General features: G+C 56.7%; 11 protein-coding genes across 11 annotated transcripts; 3 read left to right on the forward strand and 8 right to left on the reverse strand.

The window, feature by feature from the left end:
- Positions 1–50: 50 nt before the first annotated feature.
- SCHCODRAFT_02461176 (uncharacterized protein) lies at positions 51–242 on the forward strand (the record flags this gene model as incomplete). Its single annotated transcript, XM_050342616.1, has 1 exon — positions 51–242. A coding segment is annotated over one exon (192 nt), but the record flags the coding sequence as incomplete, so codon positions are not given.
- Positions 243–540: 298 nt separating this feature from the next.
- On the forward strand, positions 541–1091 carry SCHCODRAFT_02552658 (uncharacterized protein). Its single transcript, XM_050343680.1, has one exon. The coding sequence runs from the start codon at positions 664–666 to the stop codon at positions 940–942; it is 279 nt and encodes a 92-aa protein (XP_050198146.1). The 5' UTR covers positions 541–663; the 3' UTR covers positions 943–1091.
- Positions 859–2325, reverse strand: SCHCODRAFT_02752030 (uncharacterized protein). The gene is made up of 3 exons (XM_003028248.2): positions 2018–2325; positions 1577–1960; positions 859–1528 (listed from the first exon to the last, which is right to left on the reverse strand). The coding sequence occupies exons 1-3, from the start codon at positions 2297–2299 to the stop codon at positions 950–952; spliced, it is 1245 nt and encodes a 414-aa protein (XP_003028294.1). The 5' UTR covers positions 2300–2325; the 3' UTR covers positions 859–949.
- A 387-nt stretch (positions 2326–2712) lies between these two features.
- SCHCODRAFT_02638496 (MFS general substrate transporter) lies at positions 2713–5502 on the reverse strand. Its single transcript, XM_050346028.1, has 13 exons — positions 5246–5502; positions 5154–5191; positions 5088–5103; positions 4902–5031; positions 4839–4845; positions 4638–4786; positions 4042–4566; positions 3940–3988; positions 3830–3887; positions 3579–3681; positions 3425–3516; positions 3265–3372; positions 2713–3087 (listed from the first exon to the last, which is right to left on the reverse strand). The coding sequence occupies exons 1-13, from the start codon at positions 5447–5449 to the stop codon at positions 2956–2958; spliced, it is 1611 nt and encodes a 536-aa protein (XP_050198147.1). The 5' UTR covers positions 5450–5502; the 3' UTR covers positions 2713–2955.
- An 899-nt stretch (positions 5503–6401) lies between these two features.
- Positions 6402–8410, forward strand: SCHCODRAFT_01103821 (uncharacterized protein; the record flags this gene model as incomplete). The annotated part of the gene is made up of 8 exons (XM_003027971.2): positions 6402–6562; positions 6615–6839; positions 6891–6982; positions 7044–7086; positions 7146–7445; positions 7515–7582; positions 7636–7748; positions 7802–8410. 8 exons carry the CDS (start codon positions 6402–6404, stop codon positions 8408–8410), a joined length of 1611 nt encoding a protein of 536 aa, XP_003028017.1.
- Positions 8411–8525: 115 nt separating this feature from the next.
- SCHCODRAFT_02068434 (glycosyltransferase family 35 protein) lies at positions 8526–12355 on the reverse strand. Its single transcript, XM_003028250.2, has 18 exons — positions 12001–12355; positions 11823–11947; positions 11626–11772; positions 11531–11579; positions 11422–11483; positions 11275–11358; positions 10853–11220; positions 10722–10801; positions 10438–10661; positions 10309–10387; positions 10186–10259; positions 10042–10129; positions 9577–9992; positions 9240–9510; positions 9028–9178; positions 8915–8973; positions 8779–8861; positions 8526–8724 (listed from the first exon to the last, which is right to left on the reverse strand). The coding sequence occupies exons 1-18, from the start codon at positions 12167–12169 to the stop codon at positions 8641–8643; spliced, it is 2613 nt and encodes an 870-aa protein (XP_003028296.1). The 5' UTR covers positions 12170–12355; the 3' UTR covers positions 8526–8640.
- A 1468-nt stretch (positions 12356–13823) lies between these two features.
- SCHCODRAFT_01133259 (uncharacterized protein) lies at positions 13824–14648 on the reverse strand. Its single transcript, XM_003028251.2, has 2 exons — positions 14527–14648; positions 13824–14471 (listed from the first exon to the last, which is right to left on the reverse strand). Exons 1-2 carry the CDS (start codon positions 14587–14589, stop codon positions 13869–13871), a joined length of 666 nt encoding a protein of 221 aa, XP_003028297.1. The 5' UTR covers positions 14590–14648; the 3' UTR covers positions 13824–13868.
- Positions 14649–16219: 1571 nt separating this feature from the next.
- Positions 16220–16996, reverse strand: SCHCODRAFT_02470566 (uncharacterized protein; the record flags this gene model as incomplete). Its single annotated transcript, XM_050342688.1, has 4 exons — positions 16220–16419; positions 16500–16689; positions 16750–16820; positions 16876–16996. Coding segments are annotated over 4 exons (582 nt in total), but the record flags the coding sequence as incomplete, so codon positions are not given.
- Positions 16997–17866: 870 nt separating this feature from the next.
- SCHCODRAFT_02638505 (uncharacterized protein) lies at positions 17867–19525 on the reverse strand. Its single transcript, XM_003028252.2, has 6 exons — positions 19316–19525; positions 19032–19195; positions 18736–18971; positions 18526–18684; positions 18350–18475; positions 17867–18300 (listed from the first exon to the last, which is right to left on the reverse strand). The coding sequence occupies exons 1-6, from the start codon at positions 19438–19440 to the stop codon at positions 17947–17949; spliced, it is 1164 nt and encodes a 387-aa protein (XP_003028298.2). The 5' UTR covers positions 19441–19525; the 3' UTR covers positions 17867–17946.
- Positions 19526–19619: 94 nt separating this feature from the next.
- On the reverse strand, positions 19620–20319 carry SCHCODRAFT_01239486 (uncharacterized protein). The gene has a single exon (XM_050341302.1). It carries the CDS (start codon positions 19920–19922, stop codon positions 19707–19709), a length of 216 nt encoding a protein of 71 aa, XP_050198149.1. The 5' UTR covers positions 19923–20319; the 3' UTR covers positions 19620–19706.
- SCHCODRAFT_02638510 (uncharacterized protein) lies at positions 19630–20333 on the reverse strand. The gene is made up of 2 exons (XM_003028253.2): positions 19916–20333; positions 19630–19867 (listed from the first exon to the last, which is right to left on the reverse strand). Exon 1 carries the CDS (start codon positions 20102–20104, stop codon positions 19946–19948), a length of 159 nt encoding a protein of 52 aa, XP_003028299.1. The 5' UTR covers positions 20105–20333; the 3' UTR covers positions 19630–19867; positions 19916–19945.
- Between the last annotated feature and the right edge of the window lie 142 nt (positions 20334–20475).

Genomic DNA, 20475 nt, shown 5'->3' on the forward strand with positions numbered 1-20475 from the left:
ACGACAAAATCCTGGGTTTCACGGTTCGAATCTGACTATTGTCCAGTCAAGCCCTCCATACTGATCCCTTCTACTCAGCATATGTCAAGCTTCCGTCCGCAGATGATCCGGTTCCCGAATACATCTCAGGCAAGCCGGGGAAGCTTTGGCCATATCTGAAAGATGTTCTAGGAGCTATGGATGGTACTCAGATCAACTGCAACCCACCCTCGGATGAGCTGGATGTCGCACGCAACCGGAAGGGCGGCATCACACAGAACTGTCTTGCCTGTACATCTTTCGATATGCGATTTCAGTATATGCTTGGAGGGTGGGAAGGGTCAGCAGCAGATACGACACTTTACACCAACGCACGTTTCAACGATTTCCGTATCCCGGAAGGGAAATACTATCTCGCTGATGCTGGCTTTGGGTTCTGTGACTTCTTGCTCACACCGTATACTGGTCAACGCTACCACCTTGCTGAATGGGGTCGTGCGGGTGTGAGGTATGTTCTCCTCTTCTTGCTTCAGTATAAACATCAGTATTGACATCTTGTACAGACCTGTGACAAAGGAGGAGTTGTTCAATCTTCGACATGCCCAAGCACGCAACGTGATTGAGCGCATTTTTGGTGTAATCAAGCGTCGGTGGCGCATTCTGGTTGCACCCCCGGAGATCGACATGCAGTACCAGGCTTTGCTTCCTTCGGCCCTTGCTGCACTACACAACTTCATCCTTGAACACGACTTCACCGAGAGGGAGGAGGTTACGGAGGCCATTAGCTCATCGGCCACTGCCTTTCTCGACCGTCAGCCACTCGATCCTATTCATTTTGGTGCATTGGCCGCTAGGGTTCCAGGAAGGGCAGAGGCACGTCGGGCAAAGCAGAAGCGGGATGCGATTGCGCAGGCAATGTGGGATGATTACCAAGCATATCTAGCAGCAGAGCAGAACAAGTAGTCTACGGCTATGCGAATGGGTCATCCTCCTCCGCAGCATGCACAGGCTGAGGTTTCCCAAGGCGCTTGCGCACCCAAGTTTGACGCAACTCTGTGTCATCGTGGTTGAGGGCCATGTACGCGTCCGCCATCCGCACATTGTCGATGAAGATGTCGAGGAGGTCGATCATCTCCCCCTTGGTGAGCCAGCCCTCCTCCAACTCCTGTGCTCGCTTGCTCGCATCCTGCAAGCGCTTCGGCGTAGCAGCGATAGACGCATGCGGACGGAACTCCAAACCTGCCCGGACATTCTCACCGTGCCTATCGAGGGACTGGGAGATCGCCATCATGGCCGCAGGCGCAGTGAACTTCCCCCCGGTCGTCGAGCCGAAGCTTGATTCACGACGAGAAGCGGAGGTCCCAGCAGGAAGCTCGGCTTTGGGTTTCTTCTCCGGGTGCTTCTCCGCGCTCGGAGATGATGGCACGCGTTTATCGCCAACGCGCGCGGATGAGGGTGTCATGGGAGCGGGAGAAGCGGTGGGAGGGGGAGTGGTTGGCCGGGGTGCCTGCGAGGCCGCATGCGGTTCGTCGGCAGTGTTCTCACTATCCTATACAAAGTCAGTATGAACAGGTGTTGAAGGATGTAAACGACGCACCGGTGGAGGCACATTGCCACCCGCATTACCACCAGATCCTCCCTCACCCACGGAATTCTGAGTCAGATCAGCCCCCGCTGTCGCATTGCCCTCGGAGGGTGCAGGGGATGGCGAGCGCGGCCTGCGTCCGCGGCCTCCGTACACAGCGCGCTTCCCCCGCGTGGTCTTCGGCACCAGCTGATCCATGGTATCGAAGTACGGCCAGCCCTTGTGCTTGAAGCGGTTGGCAGCAGTCCTATGCGACGCGGACAGCTTGTCGAGGAAGGCTGTCCATAGCTCCTTCTGCATCTCGTTATCCGAGTCGATGTCGGCGCCTCTCTCCTCGCTGTAAGACCATCCCGACTTCCTCTTGATCTCCCTGATCACGAGCGTGTTCGTGCGGCCCTTCAAGCGGCGTGAGTATCGTCCCAGGATGGTGAGAATGGAAGATCGGCGGCGCACCTCCCGATATTTCGTATGGACATGCCGCCCGCCTTTGACAATGCCCTGCGTGCGGTACGACGCGATGGCGCGAGCACAGCTACTGTATACCGTGTCTGGAAAATTGCCACCGTGACCAGCCTCCGCCCTGTGCTCCCAGAGGTAGTTGTACATGTGCTGCTCCTCGGTAGCATTCCAGGACGCATTCTGGGCCTTCTCGTCAGCTTCGGACCCGCTGGACTCGCTGCCGGCACGGCGCTCAGCCTTGCGCTTGTCCTTCTTGATTTTCGACTTGTTAGCCATCGAGAATCGAGGTGGAAAAAGAAAGCCGAGCCGTGAGTCACCATGCCCTAGTTGAATTTCGGGATGCTGCGAGGTTCGAGGCACGCGAACGGTCATTTGACGGTCTGAATCTAGTCCATTTTATCAGGATATGTGTCCTACACTATGTATGGTACATCCTGCTGGCCAACGACAGGCGTACGTGCACGAATGCACCGTCGCTCAGCGGCGAGGAGGCGCGGGTGAGAACACGTGGCCGCCCCGGGCCCGGGGCGACCACGCGGTCGCGGCGCGAGCGCCGGCGACGACCATGTGACTCGCCGGGGATTTCGCCAGGGACTTGATTTCGCAGCATTCCGCCGCGGAATCGGCGTCACTGGACAGGCTCTTAGGAAGGACTGATGTTGAACGTTGAACGCCGATGGTCGGATCGTTCGGTCGAAATCGAAGTCGACGTCGATGGCCGAGTCCATTCGTCAGTGATTGTCGTCAGTAAGCTACCTACCTACCTACCTACCTGGTCCTATATACCCATACTCTGCTAGCATGCTCCTATATCTATCTCTAACTAATTCAGGTATCAGTTCCTTCGTGAGTGACCTCTAGGTTCGTCTCAAGTATCGTTGCTCTTCCGCCTATATCTTCCTCTACTCATCTCCTCATTCCTTGCGTCGACTTCAAATCGACGCCTTCCCCCGCGGTTCATACGGAAGCAGCAGCGCAATGCCGCCACAGGCGATGATGATCGCGCCCGACACATAGACCGGCACGGCAGTCGTTATATCGGCAAAGAGGGCGATGACAGGCGCCTGCAAGGAGGGTCAGCAATGCTAGATGGGTAAGTACAAGAATGCTAGACGGGCGAAGTACAAGAGTGCTGGACGGGCCAGTCCAAGTATGCAGGGTTGGCAACTGCGCGCAGAGCTGGACGGACAAGGTCGCACATGCCAGTTGCAAAGGTCAAGCGACGAAGAATGCACACTCACCACCACGCCAAACACCCTAGTCGTCGTCGACACAAGCGCGTTGCCTGTCCCCCGATCCTTCGCGGGGAAGATCTCCGGCGAGATCGCGTACAGCACGCCATACATGATCTGCGGAACGCGGGTCAGCTCTGTCCACCAAATGAAACCAACCCCCACTCACATTACTACTGAACGTATACCCACAGTTCCACCCAAGGAGCTGCCCCGAGCTCCTCGCGGTGGTCGAGCCGAGCAAAAACGCGCCGGTGAGCCCTAACGATACGCACGGGGTCGTTGAATAAAGTCAAACCAAGGCAAGCAAATACGTCACGTGCAGGAGAATAAGGCGAGCGTGCCCTTGCGGCCGACGCGGGGCAGCTCGACGAGGTAGCCGGCGAGGAAGGCGGCGGGGATGCCGATGACGGCGAGGATGGCGTTCTAGGGCGGCGTGTTAGAGACGGGAGGAGCGAGGCAGATAAGGGAGGAGCGAGGATGGGATAGGGGGAGGGCATTCATGGGACGTGAGGTGTCGTGGGGAGGAGGGACTAGATGGAGGTAAGGGGTTCAGGATGAAAAGGAGACGCACGTTCCGGTAGGTCGTGTAGAGGGAGCCGTCGCCGTAAACGTTGCCTCGGTTTTGGAGGCTATGGAACTGGTCAGTCGGAGGGGCGAAATAGCGCAAGTGACTTGGCCTACATGAAAGGCAAGAAGCTGTTATACAACGTTGATGCCAGACCGATTAAGCCTGTGAAGAGTCAGTGACTTTACAACGGGGGTACGCATCGACGGAGAACCTACCCCACAGCACCACCAACAGCGACGTCGACAACGCGATCTTCGGCGTCGCAAACAGCCCACGCATATGCTCCATCCGAAACACCGACGTCCTCGTCAGCACCGGCTCATGCGCCTTCGTCTCCCCATCTATCACACCACCTGCCCCACCCTTCTCCTCATCCCCTTTCGCCCGCACGCCCTCCAGCTCCGCCACCGTCAACGTCGCCTCCGTCCCATTGTACCGCGCGATATCATGGATCACTTTAACCGCCTCCGCGTCGCGGCCCTTCCCCACCAAATACCTCGGGCTCTCGAACATGCGGAACGCGAAGAAGCGCACGGCCCAGAGGACGAGCGTGGTGCCGCCAAGTGTAAAGAGGAGGTACCGCCAGCCCATGTTGCTTGCGCGAGTGCAGGTGGAGGAAGAGGTAGAGCAGGAGAAGTTGGCGATGAGGGGCCAGGCAATCATGGAGGCGAAGAGCTGGCCTAGCGACCAGAAGACGGTCATGACGGTGAGAAGGTATTGGTGTGTGCCGGGGACGAGGTCTGTGTGTGGGTTAGGATGTTTGTGAAGTGGAGAAGGAGGGTATGAAGGAAAGAGAAGGGATGAAGCGTACCTAGGAAGAGGGCAGAGTCGACGGGCATGTTGCCGCCCACGCCCACGCCGACCACAGCGAGAAGGGAAGCCAGGGTGACGAAGCGGTCAGACCCGCCAGCGGCGAGACCGAAGGCTCCGGTGATGAGCAAAGTGAGGTTAAAGGCCCATCTGTATAACGATCAGCATGATATCAATGGACGAGCGCAGATAGGATACGCACCTCCGGCCTATGATCGGAATCAGTTCGTGTTCATCTCGGGCAAAGAAGTGGAGGGAAACGTACCGAACACGTCGCACCCAAAGCCCCAAAAGGCCGCCCCCACCAGCAGCCCGATGTTCGCCGCCAACGTCAAGTACGAGGGGGTGAAGCCAAACTCGGCCACGACTGGCGTGAGGATGAGGCCTGTAAGCAGCTGATATCCGGTACGGTGTCAGCGATCGCGGGAAGCACTTCCTTTCGCGCACTGACCGGCCATACGCTGTCTCTGCGGTGATCGTCAGCATTGAGAGCGCATATATGCGCGCATATACTCACGCGAACCACCCGAAACCGGCCGTGATGAACAGGAGGTACTGGTGATCGTCTAGTCATCCGTCTCCCCCTTCGCAGCGGACGCAGCTACGCACCTGATACTTCCCCATCCCAATCTCCTGTATCGCCTGATTGAGTATTTGGGCTTTCTTCTTATAAACGGCGTCGATGGCGCCGTCCTCATACAGGCCCTGGAGTGCCACGACGTGAGTCCTCTTCGCCACGTCCCCGCCAATTGGTCGGTCGTCGACGACTGCAGCTTTCTCGTCGTTGTACGTCTCTTGTACGCCTGTTGACATCGTCGAGGAAGCTGTAGGGGAAACAGGAAGATGACGAAGGGGGGAAGCGAGAGGTGAGCAAGCGAGCAAGAGCGTCGCGTCCGGCGATTTCCCGAAGGGAGCATGCCGACGGATCTTCCCACGCTAAGTACTCGATTTGATTGATCACGTGATTGAGTATCATTGGCTGACGATCTGCCACTGGCAATGCTTGCCTTGAACCGCCATGCATGCGTACCTTCCGAGCGTATATGCGAATTTCCCTAAATGCGCTCGATAACGGATTCTAGGGACTGTACAACCCCGGGTGAGCGCGGACACAAGGTTCTGAATCGGCCACAGAAGGTCCTTCGTCCACCTGCTCCCGTTCGATGTCAACCTACCTACGAAGGAGGGGATCGATGCAATCGAGTCACTCTACCGAGCCGCTTTAGTTTACGGCTCTCTCATACCTGGGTTAGCCATGGCTATTGAGCATGCGACACTGTTCTACGCTAACACACCCCCTACAATCTGGTGAGCGCAAGTACTTTTGGGCCTCGGCATGGCTAACTTAGAAGGCGGGTCTCTTGAGAACACAGGAAGTGTCAGGCGCACACCATGCACATTAGATAGGATACCTGCTACAATGCCGGGCATTCAGACGGCGTTCAGTTACTCACGCACTGTGCGAATTGGGGCGCGTCCGAAGTGACATGGGTGTGTGGTCCGTAAAAGCGATGAGTCTTCGCTTGCTGTGAGCTAACTTCCGTTACTGGCTATATATCCCCAGGCATACCAATCAACGTTCCTTGCTCGGCATTTCTGTATCCTTCCCCGTATCCCCTTCACCCTACAGAGGGGACGCAGTCTTTCGCCTCTCAGTTTTCGGGTTATCATAGACCTTCACATCCTCTACCCCCAAGCGCACCTGCTCGTACGCGCCGACCCATAACGTCCGACCAACTCTCATTCTTTGCAGGCCCTCAAGTCAATGAGAAGATCGACACGCAGCGCATCCGCCGCCTCGTCCTCGCCGCATAACCTACCCCCGTTTTACGAGCGAGCGAGGAAGAAGAAGAAGAAAAACGCGTCTGCGCCAAGCCACCTTTCAGAAGTGCCAGGATCCCGGCGCTCGCGGAGTACCTCAGCGGGGTGCGTGCACCCATGTATCCCTCGACGAGCATCGCTGACGTATTCACTACAGCTGGCGAATTGAGGGGCAGGCGACGGGAACGTTGAGGGTGAAGCAAGAAGACGATATGGAAATCAAGGCTGAAGACGACGACGACGAAGACGTGGACCAGCTCATGTCCACAGACGACCATCGGGACGGGGACGGGGACGGGGACGGGCGCGAGCCTAGCGCAGCAAATAGAGGAACCCCTTCACTGCATTTTCGATTGCAGCGTGCAAGTTTGGCTCCGTCAGGGTAGGTTACCTCCTTTGAAAGTATCACCGGAGCTTGGCTGAGGCTACATAGGACTCAACGGGACCGCTCTCCCGACCTCGGTGATGCCTTCATGAGGTCTCCGGGCCCTCCTCTTGACCTGGGTCCTGCGATCAAAGCGAGTTGTAAGTGCATCCAGTATGGCTTGCACATGTTCGTTCGCACCTCAACTCTGACGATGCGAAGATGCTTGCCGCGATGGAAACCATATCCTCGATATCGGTGACACGTGAGTTGACCAGTGTCTGTATAGAGCAGACCTGACTAATTCTCTTCGCCCGTGCGCAGTTGTGCGGTCAAGCGGGGCGCAGATCGCCCGCCTCGGTTTATGTGGTTCAAAGATGACCTCGACAACGATGATTCGGATTCCGATGTGCCGGCCAACACACAAGAGGAAAGCGCCGGCGCCGGCGACAGATTTCTGAAGGAAGACGATGAAGACTGGCTGTATGCTCGCGTGATTCGTCCTTTATTCCACAGGGGGGACACACAGGATAAAAGCCCCAACAGCGTTCCGAGGGCCGCCGGCGCCCAGGTACACTTGTATTTGCGATGCCCATCCGACATCTCTGACGAACACATTGACCAGTAAGCTTCTAATTATATGTGTTGCTCCAGTCGTTCAGTCTAACTGACACGCCTCCCTTCATTATCAAGGGCAATACGTTATCCGCAGCTTATAAAGTTCGCCCATGCGCAATCCATCGAGATCAGCGAGATGATAGGTCAGCAGAACTGTTACAATCCCCCATCAATTCTGACCACCCACTAATTCCAGGGCTCATTGCCCGCATTGTTGACCAGTCCGACCATACATCTGGACCGCACATGTTGCCCATGGAATCAAACGACATCTGGTCCGCTTTGACCTCGGACGCGGCGACGAACATTGTAATACCTTCCTCCAGTTCAGTAAAGACCTCTTTTCTGATGCAGCCCAATAGCATTTATCCCTCATATGCCTAGAGGATGGCTGCAAGGTTCGTCAAATGTGGGAATCCGAGAGGAGCGGGCAGATCCGCTACTGCCGAAAATGCAAGATCTGGCTACACGTCGCTTGCCTCTCCTCGCAGCCAGTGACCGTGGACGACATCAGACGCAAGGACCTCGTTCGATTCGACCAGGAATACATGTCGTACCTACTGGACGCAGGTGCACGTAAGAGGGAGCAGGTCGAAATCAAAAAGCTCGTCTTGGGTCAGCCTGAGCACAAGGATCTCGACATGGACGTGGACGACACTCTAAATCGATTCCCAATCCCGCGGTCAGTACGGTATGAGGAGGTCGCCTGCATACCCATCCGCCGCCGCACTCGCCCCGGTTTCGCCCCGGAGACGAACGAGCTGTTCTATCAGCATGCTATCGACATGGTGAAGGCCGGGAAGGGAAGACAGATGGTACGCGGCGCGGACGTCGCCACCTGGTTGGAGGGCAAGGCGCCGGGTTTGGGCACTCGGGCCACAAAATTCATCCTGCGCAAGGATCTGCGCAAGCTCCGCAAGGACACCATCCGGCGCTTTCTCTGTACTTCTTGCAACGCGCAGATCGTGTAGATGGTGAAAATTGTACACCGACCGCTTTGTGGCTAAGGTCTCTCTAAATTCAGGTCATATCTCCTGTTCCTCTCACATGTCGGCACATACATGCACGTCGTTGACGAGCTGGCAATGACTCGAATGTCCATATCTAGCCGTCGACAAAAACACAGTACAGCAACATGTATTCCTTTCACGACAATGTATATAGGTCTCCCAAAAGGAAGACCAGCGACGACTTCCATATCCTACGCCGGGATCTTGACGGGCTCGAGGTTCCAGTAGCTCTCCGCGTACTCCATAATGGCGCGATCCGAGCTAAACTTGCCCATCTACACAATCATCAGTACCAGAAATACAAGTACTAGGCTCATCAGTCTACTCACCCTGCACGCCGTGTAGATCGACTTCTTGATCCACTCCTCCTTGTCCAGGTAGGCCTCGTCAACCATCTTGAGCGCGTCGATGTCTGGGGGTCACGTCAGCAACTTCATCCGAGTTCCTCCGTGTATAACGCCTCACATGAGTCGAAGTCATCTGCGATGAGGTAGTAGTCGCCTTGGCGGACGGTGTTGAGGAACCTGGAAGGGGCCGAAAGTTAGGCAACGTGACCAAGGAAAATGGAGAGTACGTACGGCTCGTAGATACTACCATCGCCAAACAGGCCCTCCGACACGGTGCGGAGGACGCGCGCCAGCGCGGGCGACTTCTCCTCGACCGAGCGCGGGTGGTACATGTTGTTGTACCGCACCTGCTCGACCTCAGGCGTGAGGTAGCCGAAGAAGACTAAAGTGACCTTATCAGCCTCTCGTTCTCCCCAAATGACAGCACACCTGCGCCCACTCACAGACGTTGCTCGTCCCGACCTCCTCGCCGATCTCGATGTTCGCGCCGTCGACCGTGCCGAGCAGCAGCCCGCCGTTCAGGCAGAACTTCATGTTCGACGTGCCCGAGGCCTCTGTGCCCGCCGTCGAGATGTGCTGGCTGATGTCGGAGGCGGGGATGAGGATCTCGGCGAGGGAGACGCTGTAGTCGGGCAGGAAATAGAGCTGGAGGTAGTCCTTCGTATCCGCGTCCGCGTTGATCACGCGGGCGACATTGACGATGAGGCGGATGATCTGGGCGAACGATTAGCCCCGGATCTACCTTCTAAGGTATCTACCTTCAGACTTCAGTATACTCACCAGCTTCGCAATCCAGTAGCCCGGCGCCGCCTTCGCTGCGAAGAACACGACACGGGGGTTGACCTTCTTGCGCTCCTCCGGGCTCATGTCCTTGAGCGTCAGGTAGCGGTGGATGACACCGAGGATGTTCAGCGACTGCCGCTTGTACTCGTGCAGGCGCTTGATCTGCACGTCGAACATCGCGTGGGTGTTGATCTCAAGCCCGAGCGTCGTGCGCACGTGGTGTGCCAGGCGCTCCTTGTTGCGCTGCTTGATTGCGGCCCACTCCTGGCGGAAGGCGGCGTCCTCGGCGAGCGGGAGGAGCTTCTTCAGCATGAAGAGGTCCTTGAGCCAGACCTGCTTCGGGACGCCGAGCGATTTTGTGATGAGCGCGCTCAGCTCAGGGTTGCACTGGTCGAGCCAGCGACGGGGTGTGACTAGATGGGATGATAAGGGCAAATAAGATGAGGATGCAAAGACACGCACTGCCGTTAGTGACATTGCTGAACTTGCCAGTGCCCTCAAACTCGACGAAGTCCTTCAAGATGGTAGTCTTGACGAGCTCACTGTGAAGCTAGGGATGAACTCACATCAGGGCCTGCTCCAATCCGACGCGCTGAAGGTACTCACCTCGGCAACACCGTTGACCTTGCGACTGCCAATGCAAGCGAGGTACGCCATGCGGACTTGCTTAGGGAAGCCCTCTGCGGTATGTTTGAGCCATCTGTCTCTTCAGGTTGACGATGAACGTACCCTCAATCAGCGACATGCGCGCCAACCTATCACGGTCGCCCGGGAACCTCTTCTCAACGGCTTGCAGGAAGTACATGTTCTGTTTCGAGCGTCAGCGATCTCACCTGGACCACAGCCTGACGCACTCACAATATCGTAGATGATCTGCATGTGCCTCGGCAGCAAGTGCTCCATGAGCGGGACCGGCCACTTCTCCAGCGCCTCGGGGAGGACGGTGTGGTTCGTGTAGAAGAACGTGTTGGTGGTAATCTGCCAGGCGGTGTCCCAGGGCACGTCCTCCTCGTCGACGAGGATGCGCATCAGCTCGGGGATAGCCATCGTCGGATGGGTATCGTTGAGCTGGATAGCGACGTCTGTTGGGGGTTGGTCAGCCGATGCCCTCGCAGTAAAAGGGGGACAAGGGCAATACGAACAGTCAGGGAACTGCGTGATGGGCTTTCCGATGTTCTTGAAGCGGCGGATCATGTCAGCAAGACTGGCAGCTGTCCAGAAGCTGTAAGGAGAAGTGAGCGAAAGATAGGACGCAACGAAGCTCAAAACTCACTATTGCTGCTTGAGACGGAGCTCCTTCCCGAACGTCGTATGGTCGTTCGGGTAGAGGACGGAGGTAATCGCGCTCGCGCTGTTCGACGCCTCGACCGCGCGCTCGTAGTCGCCCGCGTTGAACGAGTTCAAGTCGAACCCGCGCTTCGGCTTGCTCTCCCACAACCTGAGGTTGTTCGTGCTCTTCGTGAAGCACCCGGGGATCATCACATCGTACGCCTGCGCAATCACCTCCTGCCCGCCGCTCCAGACCGCACGCGGCGTTCCGTCGTTCAGCCTGTCCGCGCTTCCGTAGAAGCGCACCTCGTATTGCACGTCCAGCCGGGGGAGCTCCCACGGGTTCTGGTTCTCGAGCCAGGGGTCAGGAGCCTGCAGCGCTGCGATGAGTTGTTGCATTCGGCGGTGCGGGGAGAGCTTGCGCACCTCGAGCTGCTGACCCTCGGGCGAGATCAGCTGCTGGAAGATGCCATACTTGTAGCGCAGGCCGTAGCCCCACACAGGAAGTTCCTGGAGTAAGGAAGGTGAGCGACGGTGACGTCACGCGGGGTACAATGCAGTGAAGGAACTTGCCATGGATGCGGACGAGTCGAGGTAGCAGGCGGCGAGGCGGCCAAGACCACCGTTGCCGAGGGCTTTTTGGGGTGAGTGAGTTTCGCTATCTTGCATCAGATGCACGCACCGGCGTCGCGCTCCTGCTCAAGCAGATCCTCCATGTTGAAGCCGAGTTTCTACGCAACGTTAATGGGCTATTGCCTTGCAGAAGCGCGGGCTTGCCTCGGTCGACTCTTTGTACTGCTGCTTAAGGTCAAGATTGAGGACTGCATTGTCCAGCGCGCGTCCCATGAGGAACTCAAGGGAAAGGTAGTACGCCCGCTTAGGCTCCTTGCGCGTGTACTGCAGCTGCGTGTCGTTCCAGTTCAACTATATGCGCCGTCAGCGTACCGATCGCGTTGTAGGTATACACCACGCACGATAAGATTATCGCGCACGGACAGCGCCGCCGCCTGATACGCGCCAAGGTTGTCGAGGTTGTACGCCTGGCGCGCCAGCGACGTCTGGACGTGGTGCACGATGGTCCTCGAGATCCCCGGCACATCTGAAGGACGCTGGTAAGTCGCGCGATCCGCGCCGATAAGGCAGGCGACGCACCGGTCTCGAGCGAGCGCATGTTCTCCTTCCACGTCTTCTCGTCCCCGCGCGGCCACTTCTCCTTGCCGTGCTCGTCCGTCTCGGGGAGGTAGCCGGTGAGCGAGCGCACATGGCGGCGCGCGCGCGGCGCGGGCTTGCCGATCGCTTTGGGGTCGATGGTGGAGGTCATGGTCGCCGTCGGGGGGAGGGAAGGGACGCGTCCTCCCGGTCACGCACGTTTTAAATGGCGGATTACGGGGCGGGTTCTCCAGATCTGGGGCGACGTCATGAAATCACGAACACCCGTGCTATCGCCGGGGTCGAGGTCGCGTGGGTTCATCATGGGCTCTGGAGGATTCGCAGCCTCCCGCCGCAGACCAATGGCGCGCCCCACAAGCAAGCTCCGGGGATGCTGAGAGCGCGGCGGGGCAGCCTTGGAGGGCCTTGGGCCATAGCTGAGCGCGCGCGTATCAGGGGGAGCGGACTTGGGCCATGGCCGGCCTAGATCACTACTTGGGTGCAACAGTCAGCGCAAATCGCGTTATCCTCGACAAATCCTTCCTTATCGGGCCGCCAAGGGGCTGGGAAACCGAATGTGGGACCAGGGCCTTGTACTTACTTTGGACCTTGTTACCGTGTGTAGCCGCGCAGTTGAGGGCGGGGATCGAAGACAAAGTCGACGGCGGCGAACTCGCGCCATTCGTCGGCGCGCAACCAGAGCAGTCGATCGGACACAGGACGGTGATGTTGGACTTGGTCGAGGACATAGCTCCGGCAATAGGCTATACAGGCGCGGCTGAGGGCCTTCACACGGCCCATATTTCTTGGCTAACGCACAAGCCAGAGAGGACCTCGCAAATTCGAAAGAAATGACCCTTCGCAGGGTTGGCTCTTCGAAGTAACGTACGCTTCGGTCGGACTGGATGCAGAAATGAGCTTGGCCATTACAAGAGAAATAAGCGCTCACTGTCATCACGCCGGACGTCGCCAGCTGGGATTATCATGCGCGATTTGTCCGCAAAACCAAAATTCGACGATGATCAGCCGTTGAAGCATGAATAGATCCGACATTGCAGCTCGCGCATATCTGAATACATGTGCATTTGAGGTGTGAATAGAGCACAATAGCAGCCTTCGACATATGCCAGAGTCGACTCCTTGTGCACAATATAAAGAAAGCTTCGTCGGTGTATGAGGAAAGTTGCCAACGCGAGCCGGAGAAGGCGGTCCGTCGGCCGTTGAGACACGTGTGCGGTCACATGATAAGCCCATCCGGCAACAGCCGAGCAGATCATGGCGGAAGACGTTACATCGTCTGGAGGAGACCACAGCAAGGACCAGACCACTTGTGACGCGGTGGAGGAGCCGCTACCGCTGGGGGTGGTTGGAAAGGGAGGAATGGAAGACGAAGGCAAAAAATTAACACTTGAGGCAGGAAGGAGGGGCAATACTAAGAGCGGATGCCGTCCATCTCCAAGAAAATGTAGAAGAATTACCCCAAAATGTTTTAATTCTTGAGGTAGAGACTATATAATTGTACAGCGCCTCTTGAGTTACTGAAATGGCGCATTCTCGTCAAGGTAGGCTTGCGTCGTTCTCCGTGATTGCACCGTACGACGAGCAGAGGTACACGTGGAAAGGGTATTGAGGGAGAGCTCAACATCGGAAGGCATACGTGCATGGCAGTGGGAAGCAAGGAGCCGATAAGAAAACACGTCGCTCGGGTACTGGTGACATCATCTGTCACTAACATGTCACAGTTCGACTTTGGTCACGATCGAAGAACGGGTATTCGTGTCTATGGCGAATGGACCTGCGCTTTGTACAAGGCCAGTCAATCATCTCTAGATCAAAGTAGCCCCCAGAGGCTGGATAGCGACCCAGACTAGCTACAGTATCTGCTCGTTACAATTAGTACAGAGAAATCTTCGAATGGCGTCCTTGCGAAGCTTGCGCAGGTCTTTGCGCAGGATGAACTTCAGCGCGCGGGCGCCCGCTTCCGGCGCTTTCTCGCTGAGCCAGTCTGCCACCCTCTGGCCCTGCACCGACTTCGCTCCATCCCCAGCTTCGACCATCGCAATCGCGTGCTGCACCAGAAGCTCGTTCGTCTCGGGCGCGAATCCTGGGCGAGTGCGCCGCCGGATCGGGATGCACGCGACTTCGGCCCAGGTCGTCCTGGGCATGTTGATTCTGTTCTGGTTGTCGTGCACGTCCACGTCGCGCGCCGCATCCTTGCCCAAGATGAGCTTTTGGATCGAGACGTCCGTCCTGTTTCGAGCGTCCTTGTCCAGAAGAAACGTCAAGTAGCCCTGGTTGAAGTTGGCCAGGTCTTCCCGGTCGAGGTCGTCGACATCGGCACGTTGCTTGGAGATGCACGCGGCATGCATCCAGCGCTCGCAGCGACGACACCAGCGTATCTGTCCGGTTTTGCCTGGTTCCCAAATACGACCATGTCTGCATCCGTATTCCATGCACATCAACTCTCGTGGTGGCTGCCCGTACCCGTTACATCTTCGCATTTATTACGGGGGAATACAAACCACTCACAATATCTCCTTTCTCATTGACCGTAAATCTGGACCATAAGTCGTTGGATTCAATCGGGGGCATGCGAGGTCCATGCTCCGATACGACAAGCTCGCCGTGTCCGGAGAGCAACACAATGCGGCAGATAGGACCTTTGGGAAGGCAACCCTGTGAGCCCATTGTCAAAGACAAACATGGCAGTACGCACCTTCGAATTCAGAACTCTGTACGACAACTTCTTCAGTAGTCCCCACGAGTTCCGGATAGCGAACGATCCTGACAATATGGAAGAAGCGGTTTGAGCACAATCATTCTCGCCCTTGCGAGGCATACACTCACCGATCCATCCTGTCGCCAGAGATATCCGATGGACAACGCGAGAACAGCCAGACGACAGCGCCCGCCGCTTCTGGTCTATTGCTTTTGTCCTGCATGTCGCCCTCTTCGAACAGCGGCGCACGTATCTGCGCGTACAGACGGTCGGCGTCTTCCTCCCGGTCCTTCGACGAGGCATTCGCAGGTGGTTCTTGCGTGTTGGGTGGCACGTCGGAGGCCGAATCGTCGTGGTCCGTGTTGTTGAAGTACTTGAAGTACGGCGGGGTACTTGAGTGGCGCTTCAGCGCGCAGCTAGTAGGGTGAAAGAGGGGTCAGTTAAGGTAGCAGGATCTTCAAGGTTTACAGATATGACGCACAAATCGCCGATGTCGAGCGTGAAAGGGCCGCTGTCTGACGGATCTGAAGCGTCATTGTAAGTGCTAGTTCGTTTCGACAGCCAAGTCCTCACATTTCGCCGTAACAGCAGAGCCGCGGACGAGGTCAGGCGGAAGTGGTGAAGCTGAAGGTGGCGGAGACGTCGCCGGAGTAGGCATAGGGGGCGGAGCCGGAGAAGTCGCAGGAGAGTCCATGCGTACATCGGCATCACCGCCATTGAATGTTCCATTGTCGTGCGTGACGCCGGTCTGCTCTTGACACTCCCCATCCTCCTCCTCCTCCTCCTCCTCCTCCTCCTCCTCCTCCGTGTCCACGTCCACGTTTTGTTCATCCTGCTCGCGTTCATCGTCTGCGTCTTCCTCATCTTCTGAGCTGCAGTAGCCGAGATTACTACTCATCCAGGATAGCTCGAGTTACCAAACTCACCTTTGCGCGGTACGCGCACGCTTGGGGTCGCGATCATCTGCTCGCGGGCCCATGAGTGAATCACTCTCTTCGCGAGTTAGGCGCTTCGTAGAGGATGGCTCCCTCGACGGCGGGGACGTTAGCCTCGATAGCGAAACCGATTCTACCGGTGACGATGTGCCGTCTCCATGTTGCGGCGGCGGTGTCCCTTTCGGAGATGTGGCCCTGCTGGCGACCTCTTGCTGAGGACCATTGTCCGGCTCAAAGATCCCCTGCGTGTTGTCTTCGGGATCTTCCTCTTCGGGGACCTCTGGCATCGCGGCGTCCTGTGTTCCTGAGTCTGGATGATATATAGAGGTTAGCTGCTGGACCGATGCCGTTCAACATCCAACACGTACCATTGTCCTCGGGTTTTGGCCCGTTGAGAGCGCCCTTGATGCGTGCATACCCTGCGCTCAAAACCAGCTGCGACGCATGTCAGCAGCCATTTCACATGCTTGACTTCCTCGGAGGCTAGCAGAGGGAAGGAATGCGAACTCGCCTGATCCTGGGTGCGGTTCCACATCTCGAAGACGACTTCCATGCTATCTTCGTGTCTTCCGGTCAGCCATAGCCTGGTCTCTAGCTGATCCTCGGCATGTATCTTGGACTCGATATGCGCGCGAAAGAATGTCAATGCACGCTGGTCTTCCTCCGCTACGGTGTCGACGATAGCCCGTGCAGCAGATCCAAGCGCAAACGTCGACATCCCATCAGCCATGGGCCCCCCGAAGTCGGTCGCGTCGTCTTGGCGGGTATCTGTGTGATACGTCTCAGCGTAGGCAAAGAGGAGCGCGGAGACGGATGAGGGAGAATTGTGAGTCAAAGCGCTCACTCACCGATCTGCGAGATATCGTATAGAAGGCGGTGTAGGAGCACCTGCACAGCCAAGGGCTCGTCTGCGATGGTGTAGTCAGGGTCCCGATGTGGTGCGGTCGGGGCCTTCGCCAGTGATAGAATATCGACGCCAGATTCGGAGCCCTGAATTTGCGCGTGGGGAAGGTCAACGCCAGCGCGATACAAAGTGCACTATGACAGCGGTCATTATCAGGACATTGGGGACTTTTTAAGCGATAAGTTCAAACTCACGCGTAGTTTAGCATAGGCTTCAACATCCGCGTGAACGAGCAGCGAATCCGCGGTGAAAAGAATCCCTTTGCCTGGCCAAGGCGAATGAGACGTTATGGAAGAGATGAGTGATGCATTTGTGCTTACCGTTCGGCGCCACAGCAGCGGACACGAAGCGAGTTACCCAACTCCATCCTGGCCCGCTCTCAAGAGGTAGCTGCTTCATGATGTCAATGGCCTGCCCTACGTGTGCCTTTGATCTCGGGTCAGTCAGAAAGACATCAGCAGACAAAGGGCGCTTACCGTCAGGCGTGGGTTGATTTGCTGAGGACCAAGAGCCGGCGGTACTTCCTGCTCTTTCGTGGAAGAAGCCAGGTCGAGCGCTAGCCATCTGAGGTACAAGACGACCAGAAACGTAGGTATTGGCACGTAATCGCCAAGCAGTTCTGCATTCGAGGAACAAAGGGGATCTCATAAGCAACGTATCCTCGCGATGAAGGGGGCGTAGACATACCATTGTCAGAGGGAACCTTGCCAATTCCGACGTCATGAAGGATCCAGTCCTTCTTTGACCACGAGACCTAGGGAAGCAAACAAGTCGAACAGCAATATCGGTGTCACAAACTGAAGTCTCCTCACTGATAAGTTAGGGCCGCGACGCCCAAGCAGTTCAGTCAGGTCGAAGGGCATCAAGGGCAAGATGCAGGGGGAGGCGAGAAGGAAGTGATAGGCAGGACTGACAGAAGCATGTTCTTTGTACTCGATGCATGAACGTGACGCCACGCTGCATGGCCAAGGAAACGTTCAAGAAGCAGTCTCAAAGGCAAGAGCACTCAAAAGAGCGATGCATGCATAGCCATTTCGGGAAACAAGGGCACCCGTTGATAGGACTGCCGGACGGATATTCTCCAGGCTAGAGGCAGATGTGAAGAGATGCTGTGAACACGTTCAACGCGAGAGCGCGCAATGATTTCCCGTGGCGTGGGGATGTCTACAAACGGGCTCAGCAAGTACGGGCAAATGGAACGGAACGTTTATCGCTTACCTGCCAGAACAGGAGAGAAAGCACCAATGCACGGAGGCCTGTATATAAGTACCTCACAGGCCAACATTATTTACCACAGTCGGCCGCGCCTCGATCTCTTCAGCCGTTCGTCTCATCAACACATGCCAATATGATACAATGGGATTGCTCCGCTACACATACCACTCAACCCTTTACGATGCCACCAATACCTCCGGCGTCAGCCTCTGCTCCACCGAGCCCAGCTTCGCCGCCCAGTCCTCCAGCCGCTTCGCCAACGCGCCCACCTGCTCGCGCGACAGCACGCGCGGCTGCACCCACGTGATCTGAGCCTTCTGGTCAACCTGGTCGAGCGAACCGCGGATGAGCTTGAGGCTGAGCGCCTTCATGACGAGGTGCTCGACCTCATTGATCGGCAGGCGCGTCTCCTCGGCGATCGTCTGGAAGCCCATTGTCCGGTTATCTGCGCTGCGCTTGAAGACGGATTCGATGAGTGCCATCAGGCAGATTTTTTGGCGTAGGAAGGGGTAGTTGGCTTGCAGGAGGGGCTGAAGAAGCGTTAGGTGAGAGTGATTGAGAGTTAGAAGTGAAGCATACCTCTTGTGGGAAGAGTGGTGCAAGCGCCTCGAACTTGCCGATGTTGCCCTCATTGAAGGTGAAAAGCAGCTTCTTGATCCACTCGTGCGGTGTGCCGTCCAACGAGCCGAGGATCGGGTGCATGAGCTGTGAAAGCCGTGAGTGGACGAGACCACGCGCCATCGTGTTCTCCTCACCAGCTCGCCAAAGTTGTAGATCGTGTCGCCGAGGAAGGCCGACAGCGCCAAGTGGTACGCCCGCTGCAAGCGCTCCTCTGGCGACATGTCCTTGTCGATGTCGACGCAGGCGAGGTAGAGCAGCGAGTTCTTGTAGTAAGGGGCATATTCGCCTTTGCGCTGCGAGCATCATGAGTGCGGGGAAAGGGAGGGACAAGGCATGCCACATACCTGGTAATACTCCGCCGCCAAGCCGTAGTACGCCGCATTCACGCCGTTATCCACACCCTCCAACTTCTCCAGCACCGCCCACGCAGCGTCCATATCTGTCCGCGTGCCCTCGAGGTCGCCATATGTGAGCTTCACGCCGGCGATCGTGGCGAGCAGTAGGACGTGCGCTTCGGGCGATGCTTCGGTGTTGACGCGCGAGAGAAGTTCGGAGAGAAATTCGACGTGTGTTTGGGGGTCTGGGAGGTGCGCGGGAGTTGTCAGTAAGGAGGGAGGAAAGGATAATTTAGGGGACGCACTGGCGATCTCCTTCGACACCTTCACAGCCATCTCGACGAGGCGGAGTTGATTCAATCGGCTCTCAAAGTCGCGAACAAATTGCAGAAAGGTGTCAACGCGGTAGGGCTTGGAAAGGGGATGGTCGAAGAACTCGAAGAGCTTGAGTGTAAGCTGGTGCCATAGCCTGGATCATTGAGGTAATTGACAGCGATTGGGGGGAAGGGCATCAATGGCGAGAGCGTTACAAGGGAGCGATGCAAGTCAAGTCAGAGTTGTGACACTTCATCGTGTATCTGCCACGCACTTTCGATTGTAAAGAGTTTGGAAACTTTGGAAGAACGGGTGTAGTTCGGCGGGCGTCGCAGACACTGCAGTCGCGATGAATTGCTCCAAGTCCAACTTGTACGGCTTTGAAGGGTCTACCGCCATTGAGGAAGACATCATGCCAGAGGTAGAATTAGAGGTAGAATTTCTATGAGAGATGAAGGTCAGGAGCAAGAAATTGAGCGCGCGCGTAAGGACGCGTCAGCCGCGTAAAATGAAATATCCAAAATAGGAAATGTCATTGTTCTTTTGATGCTGCATTTACTTCTCGCCTCCCACTATCATGAACATATACTTCTGCGCAAACGGGCCGTAGACAGGTATCTTGGGATGCAGTGGCCATCAAACAGATCACCTTCGCATCTACTTTTTCAATTATGCACACATGCTGGCCGACCCTCGTCCAATCTATCGGCTCTCAGACCTCGTATTCCTTTCCCTACGGTACCGTGCGCAGATGGGTACAGTATCGCCCATTGTAATAGAGCACCGATCAGAGAAGATCTAAGTTGAGAGGGAGACGGGTTTTCTGGTCGGTCGCTTCGGCTCACTTTCATCGGAGTACTGACCGGTGGAGCAGAGGCCATGGTTGGAGCTCGTCTACCAGCGTTTACCCCCAATTCACACCTGCAGCATCATTGGGCAATCCCCAGACCTTGCCACTGCTGGCGCCCCCATTGGCCGATCTCAACGCCACCCCCCAGCCCCTTTCCAAATCGCTGATGGTCGTGTGCTCCTCGCGGCGTCGTCGCTCGGCACGTCGCTTCATACGATTGGCGCGCACTTTCTCTCCGCCTAAAGCACCCCTCTCTCGTCTGGACACACCTTATCGGGGCCCGCGCCGGGCGGAGGCATCCCCGCTGAGTCACGCGGTCTTCATAACATGTGGCGATCTAAGTACTAAAGGGCCTTGTACTTGACTTTAGCCTCCGTCTATCTGTTATCCCTCCCTTCCCCTTCCCCCTCCCCCCCTTTACCCCCTTATTACTTGCAGCCCATAGAGCAAGGCAGGTGCCATGCCGACGAGGCAACGAATGGTCAACAAGCCATGGCCCTACAAGGCGCAGGCGCTGCGGTTACACGAGCTGGACGACGACGTTTTGAGCCTGGTCGTTGCGGCGCTGGCGTATAAGTCTATAC

This window comes from Schizophyllum commune (assembly GCF_000143185.2).
Source record: "Schizophyllum commune H4-8 unplaced genomic scaffold SCHCOscaffold_11, whole genome shotgun sequence".
Lineage (NCBI taxonomy): Eukaryota > Fungi > Basidiomycota > Agaricomycetes > Agaricales > Schizophyllaceae > Schizophyllum > Schizophyllum commune.

What these genes read in the sequence shown, in the direction of transcription:
- SCHCODRAFT_02552658 (XM_050343680.1), top strand. Translation starts at nt 664, where the DNA reads ATGCAGTACCAGGCTTTGCTTCCTTCGGCCCTTGCTGCACTACACAAC.
- SCHCODRAFT_02752030 (XM_003028248.2), bottom strand. Translation starts at nt 2,299, where the DNA reads ATGGCTAACAAGTCGAAAATCAAGAAGGACAAGCGCAAGGCTGAGCGC. An exon ending in TCCATACGAAATATCGGGAG is followed by an intron (nt 1,961 to 2,017) that starts GTGCGCCGCCGA and finishes CGCCGCTTGAAG; the next exon opens with GGCCGCACGAACACGCTCGT. An exon ending in GTGGCAATGTGCCTCCACCG is followed by an intron (nt 1,529 to 1,576) that starts GTGCGTCGTTTA and finishes GACTTTGTATAG; the next exon opens with GATAGTGAGAACACTGCCGA.
- SCHCODRAFT_02638496 (XM_050346028.1), bottom strand. Translation starts at nt 5,449, where the DNA reads ATGTCAACAGGCGTACAAGAGACGTACAACGACGAGAAAGCTGCAGTC. An exon ending in CGACTCTGCCCTCTTCCTAG is followed by an intron (nt 4,567 to 4,637) that starts GTACGCTTCATC and finishes ACCCACACACAG; the next exon opens with ACCTCGTCCCCGGCACACAC. An exon ending in AACAGCTTCTTGCCTTTCAT is followed by an intron (nt 3,888 to 3,939) that starts GTAGGCCAAGTC and finishes CCAGTTCCATAG; the next exon opens with CCTCCAAAACCGAGGCAACG.
- SCHCODRAFT_02068434 (XM_003028250.2), bottom strand. Translation starts at nt 12,169, where the DNA reads ATGACCTCCACCATCGACCCCAAAGCGATCGGCAAGCCCGCGCCGCGC. An exon ending in CCGAGGGTCAGCAGCTCGAG is followed by an intron (nt 11,221 to 11,274) that starts GTGCGCAAGCTC and finishes GCAGCGCTGCAG; the next exon opens with GCTCCTGACCCCTGGCTCGA. An exon ending in CATCACGCAGTTCCCTGACT is followed by an intron (nt 10,662 to 10,721) that starts GTTCGTATTGCC and finishes AACCCCCAACAG; the next exon opens with ACGTCGCTATCCAGCTCAAC.
- SCHCODRAFT_01133259 (XM_003028251.2), bottom strand. Translation starts at nt 14,589, where the DNA reads ATGCCCCCGATTGAATCCAACGACTTATGGTCCAGATTTACGGTCAAT. An exon ending in TCAATGAGAAAGGAGATATT is followed by an intron (nt 14,472 to 14,526) that starts GTGAGTGGTTTG and finishes GGGTACGGGCAG; the next exon opens with CCACCACGAGAGTTGATGTG.
- SCHCODRAFT_02638505 (XM_003028252.2), bottom strand. Translation starts at nt 19,440, where the DNA reads ATGGCGGTAGACCCTTCAAAGCCGTACAAGTTGGACTTGGAGCAATTC. An exon ending in GGTGTCGAAGGAGATCGCCA is followed by an intron (nt 18,972 to 19,031) that starts GTGCGTCCCCTA and finishes CGCACCTCCCAG; the next exon opens with ACCCCCAAACACACGTCGAA. An exon ending in TCTACAACTTTGGCGAGCTG is followed by an intron (nt 18,476 to 18,525) that starts GTGAGGAGAACA and finishes CGGCTTTCACAG; the next exon opens with CTCATGCACCCGATCCTCGG.
- SCHCODRAFT_01239486 (XM_050341302.1), bottom strand. Translation starts at nt 19,922, where the DNA reads ATGGCCTCTGCTCCACCGGTCAGTACTCCGATGAAAGTGAGCCGAAGC.
- SCHCODRAFT_02638510 (XM_003028253.2), bottom strand. Translation starts at nt 20,104, where the DNA reads ATGAAGCGACGTGCCGAGCGACGACGCCGCGAGGAGCACACGACCATC.